The sequence below is a fragment of the Rhodamnia argentea genome, chromosome 7 (genome assembly GCF_020921035.1).
Source record: "Rhodamnia argentea isolate NSW1041297 chromosome 7, ASM2092103v1, whole genome shotgun sequence".
Lineage (NCBI taxonomy): Eukaryota > Viridiplantae > Streptophyta > Magnoliopsida > Myrtales > Myrtaceae > Rhodamnia > Rhodamnia argentea.
Window position 1 is genome coordinate 10,247,213 of NC_063156.1, and position 14,888 is coordinate 10,262,100.

The 14,888-nt window shown below is 39.0% G+C and overlaps 1 protein-coding gene across 2 annotated transcripts; it reads left to right on the forward strand.

Moving 5' to 3' along the window:
* Positions 1-8,727: 8,727 nt before the first annotated feature.
* On the forward strand, positions 8,728-14,588 carry LOC115737665 (CDPK-related kinase 1-like). 2 transcript variants are annotated; one of them, XM_030669912.2, is made up of 11 exons: positions 8,728-10,133; positions 10,876-11,006; positions 11,437-11,478; positions 11,601-11,709; positions 12,129-12,207; positions 12,289-12,585; positions 12,774-12,886; positions 13,154-13,261; positions 13,360-13,422; positions 13,684-13,871; positions 13,903-13,978. In XM_030669912.2, the coding sequence occupies exons 1-11, from the start codon at positions 9,579-9,581 to the stop codon at positions 13,961-13,963; spliced, it is 1,746 nt and encodes a 581-aa protein (XP_030525772.1). In that variant the 5' UTR covers positions 8,728-9,578; the 3' UTR covers positions 13,964-13,978. The 2 variants fall into 2 exon arrangements, with proteins under 2 accessions (XP_030525772.1, XP_030525771.1); XM_030669911.2 differs by having other exon boundaries at positions 8,739-10,133; positions 13,684-13,851; positions 13,971-14,588.
* The last annotated feature ends 300 nt before the right edge of the window (positions 14,589-14,888 follow it).

Genomic DNA, 14,888 nt, shown 5'->3' on the forward strand with positions numbered 1-14,888 from the left:
AATTTTGCTTATTTGGAAAGCAAGAATCACATTAATAAAGGGCGTTCCAACATTAGAATTGAAACACCATTGGATTGGTGATATTTCAATTGGGTGTTCCAACTTGGGTTTCTTTTTCTCCGCAATCCTTTTGGAATTTGCTTTGTTTCGATGCTCCTTCGTTGGCCTCTCCGTGTAAGAACCCTTAGCATTTCAATAATGCATCTCCTTTTTCGACCACAAAAAAAAAAAAACATTAGAATTGAAATGTCGGATCGAAAAATAACAATATGAAAGTATTTACAAAGATAAAGTCAGGTAAATGTAATAAGTAGACTAAATTGAATAAAATCAAAAGAAAATAAGAACCTAATTGAATCGTCGCTAAGAGTATAAGCACATTTTGTAGCACTATCATTATTTTAATTTGGACAATAAAATCTCAAGCATCTTTATTTTTCCTTTTTTTTCCATGAAGAACCTAAACCTTTTATTCAATTGCGTACCTCAACTTTTTTAATCGCATTAAACGTCAGGTCGTCCGACCAAAACAAAAAAAAACGTCAGGTCGTCATTGATTTGAGTGTTCCGTCAGATGATTTCTTGTTAACATGGCCTACATAATTAGGTCAATAAATAATGACATGGACAACCAACGAACCACGTATTCGACCCAAAAAAAAAAAACCAAGTAATTTTTTTTCTTTTTTCACCAAGTGAGCATATAATATTTATTTTCCTTTTCTTGTTTCTTTGCTTTTTCTTATTTTCTCCAGCTTCCTCCCCGGTACGCCCAAGGCCGTGTCGCCGTTGTCCTCATTCCGGTGGCAAAGAGAGGGTTTCAAAGGAGGTCGGATCTCTCGGACATCGTATGATCTCCAGAAAATAAATCTAGACTGGCTGCGGCCTTCGGGTAGAAGGAACGACCTCCGATGACCGGTCTGCAGCCTCTGCGTGGAGGTCGCGCGACGAATCGGGGTCGCATGGGACCTTTGTTTGAGGTTGCGGGAATAGACCCGAGCCAACTGCGACTGCGGCGTGGAGGTCGCACGCGGTTACTTTATACCCGATGGATTTGGGCTGAGGGTGATCGATTTCAAAGGTTTTTTTTAGTCCACCATGGTGGTTTTTAAGGGTGGTGGTGGCAAGGGCAGGCTCGGGTGGCTGACGAACATGGTGGTGGTAGAAATTATGGTCAATGGCGTTCTTGTTGCTGGTGGTGACGGCAGCGATCGTGTTGGTGGTTGGCTTGGCTAGGTTTAGGTGGAATTTGGTTTTTGGTGGCGGTCATAATTAATAGATTTGCACGACTCTTGACTTAAATCAGACGATTCGATTAACTCGAGATCATAAGCGGTAAGTACGTATATATTAAGCGGATCGCTAATTACCTAAATCTCAAATAAACCAATCGATTCACTAACGAATCTCCATTTCGAGGCGCTTGCATTTGGGTTTTTTTATATGTTTATCGATCCAAATGATGTATGTTTGTCATATCTATTATAATAGTCATAGGTTAACTAAGAATAGAATTTTGCACTTTATGATGCAGTTACAAATGAAATGACGCATAAAGATTTGTTGTTAGCTGTGGATGTAATCTTTATTTTAATAGACAATGAGAAAACAATGTTTTCATGCATAGGGCTCATTACATGAATTCGAAAGGGCCGTGCTTCTTCCACTCCCACCATAGCTAAACACTCCCACTAATAGTATCTTGACAATATTAACCTTTGTGGGTCCATCTTTTTTTAAGTATCTTTTTGTTTGGTTACGATGTCTTATTTGTTTTCTTCTATCTTTTCTCGTGGGTCCCATTTTCCTCCTTTCTTTTTATTTCTCTCTATCCCTCTTAATCTGATCATGGTTCAAAACTTAGTAGTTCTGTCAAAAAAAAAAAAAAGGAAAAAGAATACTCTCCTTTGTGTTTTGCCTTTATCACTTGTCATCCAGGCCACGTCCTACACATTAGTTTTTCAATCTTTAACTGGAGTTTGATACCTAGGAACGCAATTGACCTAATGGGTATTGCATTGAACTTCTTAATGGCGATCAGAGCATGGAGATTCAAACAATTGACGGACAACGGAGCCTCCTCAAGGGCTTGGACATAAGGATCGAGTTAGCAATCACCTTGTCAGCCCTCTCGATTGCCTGTGATGGTTGCTCGATGTCCAAGATTGGCACAAAAGAAGTAGAGACCACTGGGGCGAGGATGGCCAAATCCTCGCCGGTCTAAAGGACTATCATTCTTGAAGGTGGCATTTATAGTTTGCGTAAACAACTTGGTGAGAGTCGGGGCGAATCGACGGTGACGGTGACAATAAGGACCTTGAAAACGAAGATGATGGTGACGATAAGGACCATGAAAACGAAGATGGAGAAGTAGACATTGCTGATGAGCTTGATGAGGATTTGGGCGAGCGGTTCAACTCATGGATTTGAATCTTCAATGGAGGTTTGTTTTTACTTTTCTTTTTTGTTGTCAAATCAGTCGGGGAGTCAAGAACTTGTGTATTATTGGCATCAGAGGGTTGTTTTAGAAAGAGAGAGAGCAGAGAAATAAATGATAAGAAAGAAAGTGGCATAGAAAAGAACAAGAAGAAAAGCAAATGAAGAATGCTTAAAAAGCGTGGAACCCACAAAGGGTAATAGTGTCAAAACAATGTGCTAATGAGTGTTTTAGCCAGAGTGGGAGTAAAAAAAGCGTCGCCCATTCGAAATTAAGATTTCCTTTTCCACTATCATAATTCTTACTTGGATTTTGTATGTTATAATATTGTGCATAAAATTAATGAATGTCTATAGCACAAAATACTAATTTTAGCATGTATATTCTACGATTAATTATGGCATTAACGTTGCGTCAACATATTTACGTGCTTTTGTTTTGTCCAAAAATTGTCCTCAATTTTTACTTTCCTCTTGTGTCCATGTAATGTCTAACAACCCAGTTCAACAAGGGCGGAGAGTGGGCGTCGGGGGCCAAAGGGTATGGATAAGGAGCGACTCCTAATAAGCTTTTAGGATGGTAAATGGGGCATGAATGAACTGAACAAGGATGGCAATTCTGAGATCTGCGTGTGTGTCAATTGGAATTAACTTACGGAGGTGCTTTTTGATGCAACAACAATGCTTAGTTTTGCACGATCGGGTAGAAGCACTCTCATGATAGATGACCTCTTGAGAAAGCGCCCACTTGTATGTCAAAAAACAAAACCGTAAGGCTTGGTATGAGGCAGGTCAAAGTGATCAATACCTCGAAACCGAACCGGCCAAGGCGTGTTGGTCCGATCCTTGAGGGGGGTGGTCCGGTCCTCGGTCCCAATAAATGGAACCGATGATTGGGCGGTCCGGTCCTCGGTTCCAGGTGGATGGGACCGGCCCGGACCACTCGGGCTGGACCACCCATAATATATATAATTATTTATATATATACAATTAAAAAAATGAAGCTTTTATTTATTTTCAATGTTCATTTCTCGAGCCATTTTTATTATTATGTTGTACATTCTTAAAACTCGAACAACCCTTCAATATTATGAATGCGGTATATCCTATTTATTATGGTCTTTTCTAGTGCATTGTGTGGTGAGTGTATGCTGGCATGCTCTTTCCAGAAAGAAATGATTCAATCGGTTCATTTAATATAGCTGTAGCAATTTCTTAGTGTTTATGCGTTTCGGTTATTCATTTCAATGAGTAATCCTATATTTTGTTTTTGTACATGCTTGGACGTGGAATCCATTTAGTGAACAACATCACTATTAGCATGTCTTCGTCAACTAAGTTTTTTTGATTCTGTCCTTTATATATCTCTATTGTGTCAGCGATTAGACCAATGTCATTGTTAAACCTACCATTATGTGAAGACACGCCGTCATTACGAAGGTGAGCAAACTAGACCAACGTGTTTTTTTATTCGATCGGGGGTGTAGATTGTAAATTAACATGCAATCGAAGCCTATTATATTTCAAGAGTTAGATTTTAATGGTCCCACTAGGCCTGGACCGGGGCCGAACCAGATCGTCGGTCCGGTCCTAGTTCGATCCTTGGTCTTGAAAATTTGGGACCGAGACTACTGGTCCGGTTCTCGGTTCCATATCGAGACCGGATCAGCTCGGACCATGCACACCCTTAGAAATCACCGACGTGGCAATTTTTAATATTCTTTTTGAATTTTTTTCTTTTATTCTTGTTTATTTTCTTTTTCTATTTCTTTTCTTCCCTATCTTCTTCTTCCTCTAGCCAATCACCAAGGTCTGATGACTCGCCAGCCTCAAGCAAAGATTGCCCTTGCCAGATCTGGACGAGGTCGAGCCTTGCTAGATCTAGACAAGGCAGGCCTTACTATTGTCACGACCTAAAATTTGGGCTAACGTCAAATCCTAGGCTAATGGTTGATTGAGTTATTTAATCCGACTCTGAGTCTCCCATATCCCTATCAAGTCATAACTTAGGGTTTAACTCGTTAACATGCAAATCAATTTACTCAGAGTTGCCACTAATCAATTTACAGTGAGCCAATTAGATACCTAAATAAAATAGTGGGAAAACTATTCTATTCCTATGAACTAAAAGTAATAAGTCTGGGGACTTGATTACTTTAGATTTCTCTAACGCTCTTTCGGAACCGTGAAAAAAATGTTTAGCAGGCAACGTGGATTAATTTCAACCTAAGCCATTAACATAGGTTATCACGTGGGTACACAATTAATGAACTAAATACTCAAAGCATGTCAAATAACCTGCAGGGGGCATGCGCCAAGCAATTTATTCTATCTTTATGATTTTTGCTTTTTTAAAGGAGAAATACTAACCTAAAGGTAATGCATCAATTTATATTTAAATGCAATCATATAAATTAAATGGAAGCTATCCGAACCTAATGCATATGTAATTAATTTATTAACTACATGACTAATCTAGATGGCATGCAATTAAATTAAACTACTATGTAATCTATATTATAGTCTAATTAATTCGTCTACATGCTGTACGAATTAATCAAATAACCTAAACATGCAATAAAACCTAACAAGCATACTATATGACGGGGCATTGATATTTTTTGTATTTTCCAAATTCACTAAAGGCCTAATTAAACTATCCAGCAATGACATTATTTAGCCTATGTTATGCATAAAATTAAATATAAACTTATCCTATTACAAGTAGGTTAATTTAAATATGCTAGTATAGCCTAAACATGCAAATATACTCTAAAAATGCAGCAATTACTTAAGCCTGCATATGTTCTAAAATGCAATGATTATAATAGGTAAAAGTACACTACGAGTGTCAATATTTATGTACGGCACTCACTTTAGTGCTAATATTTTTTTTGAATCACTTAATTGCCAATTTTTTTGAAAAATAATTATTTTAGTGCCAACTCCGATGAGTTTCACTGAAAATCTGACATGGCATTTACATGACTTGCCGGAGCATCCTAGTCAGCAAAAAAAAAAAAATCAATAAAAAAATCCACGTAATATTAAAAAAGTAAAAATAAACTAAAAAACTAAAAATAAGCTAAAAAAAAAAGTTAAGTTGCAGTAGCGAGGGCTATGAGCCCTCACCGCCACCCACCATTGCCGGCCGACGATAGGTGGGGGTTGCCCGGGGGGGTCGCCGAGCCCCAAAGGCCCCCCGCCGAGGCCTCGACAGGGGTCGGCGAGGCCTGGCCGTGTGGCCGAGCGAGGCCCGGCCGTGGCCGAGCGAGGCCTGGCCGTGGGCGAGCGAGGCCTCGCGGACCCCACCGCAAGGCTTGATCTCGCCCAGTGTAATTTCAAAAATTGATACAAATGCAAAAATATCTAGAGTTGAATTTAAAAAAAAAATTAACACTAAATTGATATAATTACAATAAATTATGATTTTTTTGATAATTTTTTCGTTAATCCAGGATGCCACGTAATGCGAGTCAATGGTGAATGAATTCAAAGGTCACCGAGCAATGCACAAAATAAAAAATTTCGTTGTACGTCGGTTATGCCTTGGCGATTACGTCTCCCTTTTTCTATCCATCACGTCACATTGGGTAAGCAGCACAACCACTCCCGGTGTGATCACGTTATCTAAATTAACAAGGGACAATTCTGGCCAACAACATAAATTATTTAAAGATAACAAGTGACATCAAATTTTGGTGCTACCTGAGTCGAGCCCCATTGCACCCGCGTGTTGACAAAGTTATACGTATGATAAATTAAATTTGGCTTCCAATTTTGTGTCTCCCGACCTTAGATCGAATTTTGATTAGTGGGGCTGAGCTACTCCTGACGGCATTATAAGGAATTGCGTGTAGAATATTTTGCGGGTTGATGTTGAGTTTTTGACTGATTCGGTCTCGAACTTTTTTTTTTAATCTATTCAATCCTAAACCTTTTATATTTATATCAATTCTGTCTATCTCGCCGGCCGGCGTTGACGTGGCGTCACCGACACCGACGTGGACTTTTTTAATAGTATTTTAGTAATTTTTTTAATATAATGAATTATTTTAGGTTTTCCCTTCCCCATACTTAGGGCTGGTGAGGCCGTTGCGATTCTCATTAGTCTATGTGACAGGCCGCATGCCCTCGCCGGCCTCAAGTGCTGGGAAAATGGAAAACTAAAAGAAAAATGTATTAAAAAACCAACAAGTTATTAAATATTATTTAAAGAGATCTACGTCAACAGGGGCCGGTCAAATGAATTGATTTGATACAAATGCAAAAGCTTTACGACTGAATTGGCACAAATGTAAAATATTTATAATTGAATTAACACAATTATAATAGGATTAGGAGCTTTTTGGTAATTATTTCCTTGTTTTAATCGCGGATGGAAGGTGTATATGATGTAAAAATCATAGAAGCGACAGCGCTTTACCCATCGAATGCTAATGATGTTAAGCAATAAAACGCAAGTTCACGAGGGTAAAATATAAAGTTCAGGGTTTAATGTGCACCAATCCCAATTCGTGAAGGGTAAATTTTTTTTTTTAAAATACAATACTGCTTATGGGGTTCGGCGCTAATTTTTGGGGTCAGCTTTCGCGTACCAAATTAAGATTAAATTCGAATTTTGATAAGATGTAAGTCACTTTAATTCATTTCACTATTAACGGAATCACTTTCTATTGATCTATTTTTGCAAAAAGTTAAAGCCCGAACTAAGGGAATGCTCCTTATGTTCCCGCCACGGGGTACGTCTCTTTGATTCCGTGCTCGCCACATTTCATGATACTTAACATTGTTTTGTCACATGGCCCAATAATCTTACCAAATTTCGATATGTTAAGCTATGCTTCTATGCATTTGATCTCGAGTAATTGATAAAGTAATGGTTTAAACAACTTGAAATGATTGAATTAATGAAAATGGTACATATTTTAACTAGTTTGAATTGATTATTTATCTAAACTTAGATTTTGGTGTTATAGAATAATAGTACAAACTAGATAAAACGTCGCCTTCTTCCTCCGTTAATACACCTTTTTATGTAGGTTATTAGGCCGTCTTCTGCTTTTCTATTTCTTTCGCGTTTAAGGTTATCCATGGATGGCTGCAACGCGTGCATATGGCAATTTTTTTTCGCCTTTTTGAGTAATTTTGTTCATTCATGCTTTTCTGATTTGGAAATCATGCACACCATTGATAGGGCATAACTAATTTGATTCTCTGAATCTATTTCGCTTTATTTTTCTTGAATGAATCCTTATGTCGGCATTACGTAAGGTAAAATCATTATTACGAATCTAGATTAGCTATAAAGATATTCACAATTATAAATACAAACATGCTGGCGCACAGAGTGCGCGGATCAAGTATCCAATTATTATTGGGTGACGAGTAGAAAGATGACCATGCGGTATCCGCGGAAATTCAGTTCAATTTTACTTAATTTTTAAAATTTACTTGGAGTTGCTGGTAATTTAAAAGCTCCACCTTTTAGATTAATATTAGATATTTAATTAACATGGAAGGTCCAATTCTCACTATTTTCTTGGTTTGTGAATTTCAAAAGCAAATCTAAGTACATCTAACCTCTAAGTTAATAGTTAAAAAATCAATTCCACCTTCATCATAACTTCATTTGACAAAAAGGACTTTTTTAATACGATGCATCTAGAAATGTCATTGTTACTAATTTGCTTGGATTCTAACATTTATCTCACCGGTAAAACCGCACAAAGTTTTCCTAATTTATCATGTTCCAAGATAAAGCAATATCTACAAAAAATAAGCCGAACCACTACTTATCGAAATTCTAATCTCGACTCTAAAAAAAGATAAATACACCAGAAATACTAATTCGATTTTTTTGTTAAGTCAATATCATTCATTCTAGTATTTTTCAAAAGGGGGATGGTATAAAAGCATGCTTCTTTTTTCTCTCCTGTCTTTTTTTTTTTTGTTGGTTTTGGCAAATTGAAGTTGATAAGAAACGTGGTGCTTTTATTTGAACCAAGAAATGGATAAAGTGAAGCCAGATAAAGAAGAAGAGGAGGAGGCCGAAAAAACAAGAAATGCAAAAAGACAGGGGCCTCTCTCTCATCTCCAAAGGGCGCGAACAAAAAGCAGGTCAAAGGTCCACACCACAGACAAGCTCTAGTCTAGCTAATCCCCTGTTTATATAATTCATATAACACTTCCAATTCCATGCAATTAAATGCATTCTCCCTTTCTCTTTTCCACAGATCAACAAAAGGACAGGCTGGGAGGATCCAAACCTCCTGCCCCACCTTCCATTATTATTGACAAGGGGAGGGAGAGAGAGAGAGAATCAAAGAAAATGGAGTCAGTTCCCTTGTTACGGTAAAGGGGCTAATTTCTTGCACCACCATTAACGAAAAAGCTTGCATAAAGCAGAAAAAAGGGGACTTGGGTTGGGGGTTCCTCTCTTTTTCTTTTTCCTTGTAGACTCTGCTAAGCATCTTTTACCTTTTTCCCCCTCTGTCTGTCTCTTCTTTGTTATTCTTTCCTTCTTCTTGCATAAGATTTTCCCCTGGAGTTGTTTTCTTGCTCTGTTGGTTTCACCTCTATAACAAGCTTGAGTTTTTGCACCTGTTGAGTTCTTGTTAGTTCTTCCTTCCTGGGTTTTTGTTTTTTTGTCCCCTTTGGTTTAACAGAAAAGAAGAGGGGGGTTGCTGTCCTAATTAGTGTGCTCAGAATTGCTGGCTTGTGGGGGATTTCCGGGAAAAGTTTTGCGAAATCTAGCTCTTTCCGGGAAGATCAGAATGAGAAGCTGCTTGTTTAGAAGAGCTTCAGTTCATCTGCTAGAGCTCTTCTCTTCTGTCCTTCAAATGGTTCATTAGCCAAAATATGTTGATACCTGTGTGAAAAGAGAGGAGCCAAATAAAGAGAAAGAATTGGCAATCTCAAAAAAGTTCCCTCCTTGAAACTCAAAACCCACTGAAATGCTCCCTCTTTTGGTCGTCGTCTTGGGGAATAGGAAATTTTTTTGAAGCTTCCCAGTCCAGTTGGAAGTTTCCTTTTTCTTTCATTTTCATTTGAAATTCTTTCTGGAGACTTTACTGTCGAGATCGATCATAGTTTTCTTACCTTGTTAGTGACTTCTTGGCTTATTGTGTTTGCAAAATTCCATGGGACTCTGTCATGGAAAACCCATCGAAATCCAGCAAAATCAATCCCAACTCACTGCAAATTCCCTTCAACACGACCCCATCTCAGATGAAGCTCCACAGATTCATCAATCTGGTCTCTCAGGAGTGTCTGAGAACAAGCCCCTGAAGATCCCCAAGACACCCAAGTCCTCAAAGTTCCCATTCTACAGCCCAAGCCCTCTTCCAAGCCTCTTCAAGAACTCGCCCGCCGTTGGCCACTCGAGCAGCGTGAATTCCACCCCGCTTCGCATCTTCAAGCGTCCGTTCCCGCCGCCGTCCCCGGCGAAGCACATCAAGGCTTTTCTTGCCAAGAGGTATGGTGCTGTGAAGCCCAATGAGGCCTCCATCCCTGAAGGGGGTGACTCTGAGATTGGTTTGGACAAAAATTTCGGGTTTTCAAAGCAGTTCGGGGCGCAGTATGAGATGGGTGAGGAGATTGGGAGGGGCCATTTTGGGTACACATGCTCGGCCAAGGCCAAGAAGGGCAGCTTGAAGGGCCTTGAAGTTGCTGTCAAAGTCATCCCTAAATCAAAGGTTTCGTTTTCTTTTGTGTTCCCTCTTTGGATCTTGTTCCATTGTTTGTGTTTGCTTGAAAGGATTTTGTATGAACTCTGATTCTCGTTCATTGAGTAGCTTCATTGTGTATCTAAATCTACAAGAAATTTGTGACGACTCTCTTTTCTGTGCGGGTTTCCATCAGAATAGACCTGCTTTAACTTGTGTAGAAACTCCTATTGATTTACAGATGGTGAGTGTATACAATACTGTGATGATTACTTACTGTTTATTGTTGATCTGTTTCGCCAACTGTATGTATTTTGCGTAATTTTCCATGTTATTTGGAGAATTTTTTGTTCGCTCGCTCCCTTGATTTGTGCCCTTGTCTTTACATTTGTCATGTTCGGGAAAAGGACTCTCTCTTTTCTGTTTAGTAAATGGAATCTATCTAGAAGGTCATAAAGAGTCATGTTTTTGGTGGAATGCTCCTTGGATACCATGACTGAACTGTCATAGCTTGTGTACTAAGGTTCTGTTGAGTCACATACGCTTGACTTCCGAGGCCCATTAGTCATATTTTACTTAAGGCAGCAAAAAAGGATGATCAGTGATGTTTTCAAGGAAGTAGGTTCTCTTACCTGCACTAAAGGTGCTCTAAGTTCCCGGGGAATGGAAAGATGATAGGAATGTATGTGTTGGTGTTGCTGCTAAAGGTGCGATGCTTTGGAGCATTTGTCTGTCGGGACCATTGAAGTAATCACGTTTTTGTACTTTGCAGATGACAACGGCAATCGCTATAGAGGATGTAAGAAGAGAAGTGAAGATTTTGCGGGCATTAACTGGACATAAGAATTTAATCCAGTTCTATGACGCTTATGAAGATGAAGACAACATTTACATAGTCATGGAGTATGTCTCAATTGTGTCATTTGCCTATGCTTCTGTTTTTTGTCAAATTATTGTTCCTGGTGTGAAGCTGTGAGCTTGTCCATAAAGAACATTGCATGAGGGGAGGGGAGTTAGCTCAGATCACGGGGGGGAGGGGATGTTACGTGGCAATCATACAAGTAACATATGAGTAGTTAACCTACAAAATACACATTATTCTGTTCATCTGAACTGAGAGACTCCCAACGAATTGGGGGTAAAATTTGTGGTTAATCAGCGCTGAAGAATCAACTGTTCTTCAACGTATTTGACTGTGCTGAGTAACTCAGTAAATTTTTGGTCTATTGTATCGACTTCTGGTGTTCAAAATTTGTCTTAAGCAGAATATTTGTAGATTTGTATTTTGTCATTAAACTTTTGGGGCTTATATAGTGTATTCTCTGTTGTCCAGGTTGTGTCAAGGAGGTGAATTGTTAGACAGAATACTTTCAAGGTAAAGAAGTGTTTCTAAAGCTTAGTTAATCAAGTCCTAAGCTTGTTCTTCCAATGTTTTTAGTTGAGCTTAAGTGCACCTTTCACTTCGTTACGGAATGGAGCAATGTTTATCTTTTATAGGGGTGGAAAATACTCTGAAGAAGATGCAAAGGCTATTATGGTTCAGATATTGAGCGCTGTAGCCTTCTGTCATCTCCAAGGAGTTGTTCACCGCGATCTAAAGCCAGAGGTAATTGATCAATTGCTGATCATACTTCTTCACAGTGTCTTCATGAAACATAAATCATCTTCGAAGTAATATCTTGATCTTCCTGTTGTTTCAGATACATTAGGTTAATTCCCTTCTGAGATAGCCTTATATTTCTGTCTCAAAGTGTGAAATCAGGTTGTTACCTTCAATGAGATTTTGATTTTTAGACATGGTACCGCTTTCCCTGTTTAAGCTCTCTCTAGGGGATTTGAGATTAATACATTATTTTTATGTTGGTTTCTCATTATAGTTAAATATTAGAAAATGATGACCTTGAATGGCAATATACATCATTTTGGATTATGCAGTTGGTACCTTGAGTTCCCTGCCTATCTACTAATGAGTGGTCTAAACCTCAGCAATCCTTTGTACTAATGGTGGCTTGATTTTCTTTCCAGAATTTCCTTTTCACAACAAAAGATGAGAACGCTCCTCTGAAGGCCATTGACTTTGGACTTTCTGACTATGTAAAGCTAGGTTAGAACTACGGATTGAGCTTTAAGTTATTTGAATTGGTTGACAATGTGGAATTGGGCTTAAAGTGTGAAATATCTGCAGATGAAAGGTTGAATGACATTGTGGGAAGCGCGTATTATGTATCTCCTGAGGTTCTACATAGATCCTACGGAACTGAAGCAGACATGTGGAGTATTGGTGTCATTGCCTATATATTACTCTGTGGTAGTCGACCCTTTTGGGCGCGGACTGAATCTGGAATATTCCGAGCAGTTCTTAAGGCAGATCCAAGTTTTGATGAAAGCCCATGGCCTTCACTATCCCCCGAGGCAATTGATTTTGTGAAGAGATTGTTGAACAAGGATTACAGAAAGAGACCAACCGCTGCCCAGGCTTTGTGTAAGTCTATTACAAAATGCAGTTAATCCCACTGCCATTTAAACAATAATAAGATAATAAAGAACAAAAATCAATTTCTAATTGCCAATCTGGTTTTTTTAGTTGCTACTTATCTCTCCTCAAAACCATTAGCATGGGTTGCAGATTGGTATTGCATCTGATTTTCGCATTCCCATATTGTTCACTAGGTCATCCTTGGCTGGCTTCTCACCATGATGTCAAGATTCCGCTAGATATGATTGTGTACCGGCTTGTAAGAGCCTATATATGGTCATCTTCTCTAAGAAAAGAAGCTTTGCGGGTAAGTGGTGATTTTACTGCATTTATCCATCTCCCATTGTCTGCTGTCTCAAAGATTAATTTTGCTTGTATGCTACATCTTGAATTTCATGATTGGAATAATCAGAGGACGGACAGAGCTTGCATGAAAATAATTATGTACTGTGAGATAATTTTTACTTTTCAGTGATTTTCTTTTGCTGCCTTAAAATTGGGTATCATTCTGTGACTGCTCAGATCTCATGTACTGTTCTACAAATGAACTTATGAATGTTTACCACTATGGCAGGCTCTTGCAAAGACATTGACAGTGGCTCAGCTGGCTTACCTCAGGGAACAGTTTGCGATATTAGGGCCAAACAGAAACGGTTTTATTTCCATGCAGAATTTTAAGACGGTCGGTTGTTTTCCTATTACTTGTGGCTTTTGAATGGTTTTACTTTTCTATTGTTTCTTTCAATTGAGAATTCATTGTAACGAGTGTCAATTTACCAGGCGGTGGCAAAGAACTCTACCGATGCTATGAAGCATTCACGGATACTTGATTATGCCCACATGGTAAGGATCCAGAATATCATATCCTGGAGCACTTGTTAAGCAACTAAAAACGGAAATGTCACAATTTTCAATGCACTAGTTCTCATGATATGTACGATTAATGCTTTGAAAATCGAATATTTCGTCATTATGTATGTTTACAAGTGTCCCGGAAACATTGGTTGACAATACCCATATCATTACGTCAATTGAGTCGTGCAAACAAGCAACTCATCGAAAAGAATATTAACCGTAGAAAATATGCCTTCATGCTTGTGTCAGGTTAGTAGTTTTGAATATGGAAAGATTGATTTCGAAGAATTCTGTGCGGCTGCCATAAGTGTCCATCAGCTGGAGGGAACAGCGAGTTGGGAAGAACATGCAAGGAAGGGTTTTGAGCTTTTCGAGAAAGAGGGGAACAGACCCATAATGATAGATGAACTAGCATCAGTACTCTCTCTCTCTCTCTCTATATATATATATATCTCTACCCTCCTGTCTTTCAAGGATAGAGCCTCATATTTGCTTTTGTTTTTGCCGAAATGGACTAATTTTACTTTGATCTGCAGGAACTTGGGCTTAGCACTTCAGTGTCTATCCATGTAGTTCTCCAGGACTGGATACGACCTTCAGATGGGAAGCTAAGTTTCTTCGGATTCATCAGACTTCTTCATGGCGCTTCTTCTCGGACGATTCAAAAGTTTTGACATGAAGTCTGTCTAGAGCTTTCCCAATCTCCTATACTCTCCTTCGAACAAAAAGATCTCAAGGGGACCAAATGCATGCAGAACAATAGACGCATCATAAGCAGCCATTGTCACGATGCTTAGAACCGGTGCAACAAGCTAACTCTGGTCGAAATGCGTCCATTACACAAACGAAGCAGATGTCGGGCACACCGTCTTCGCCGAGTATGTCGTTACTGTTGTCTCTTTGTTTTTCTTCTCTGGGCCTAAATCTCATCGGTTGAGTTATATAGTTTCTCTTTTTAGGGGCGCCTTTTGTGCCTTTTTCCACATGATTGTTGCCTTTGTTCAGAGGGCCTGTACAGATGATGATGATGATGATGGTTGATGGATCCCCCTGAATGCATGTAGGATCATCAAAGCTGCTGAATGCTTATGAGTTTCGAGGGTGTCACACTTTGTTCTCTAGATGGATCTGTTCGATTATAATGTTCGGAATAACTCTCTCTTAGCGCCTATAAATAAGCGTGCCGATGCATGTGCCGGACAGATTTCGGTTGCTTATATGGCACTAATCTCCTCATTAACACAATACTATTCGACTGATAAGTCAAAAAAGGTCAATGCCGAGCGTCGGGATCTTCATAGATACCGGATCAAATTGTTGCGACAGCGCAAACTGACCTTATTAATATCAAATACACCTAGACTTGGTTGGATTCCAGATTCAAGTCACTTAAATCGGTTCATCTGTATACGGCACATGTGCACGTGCACTGGTTCAATTGCCCAAAGGACTTT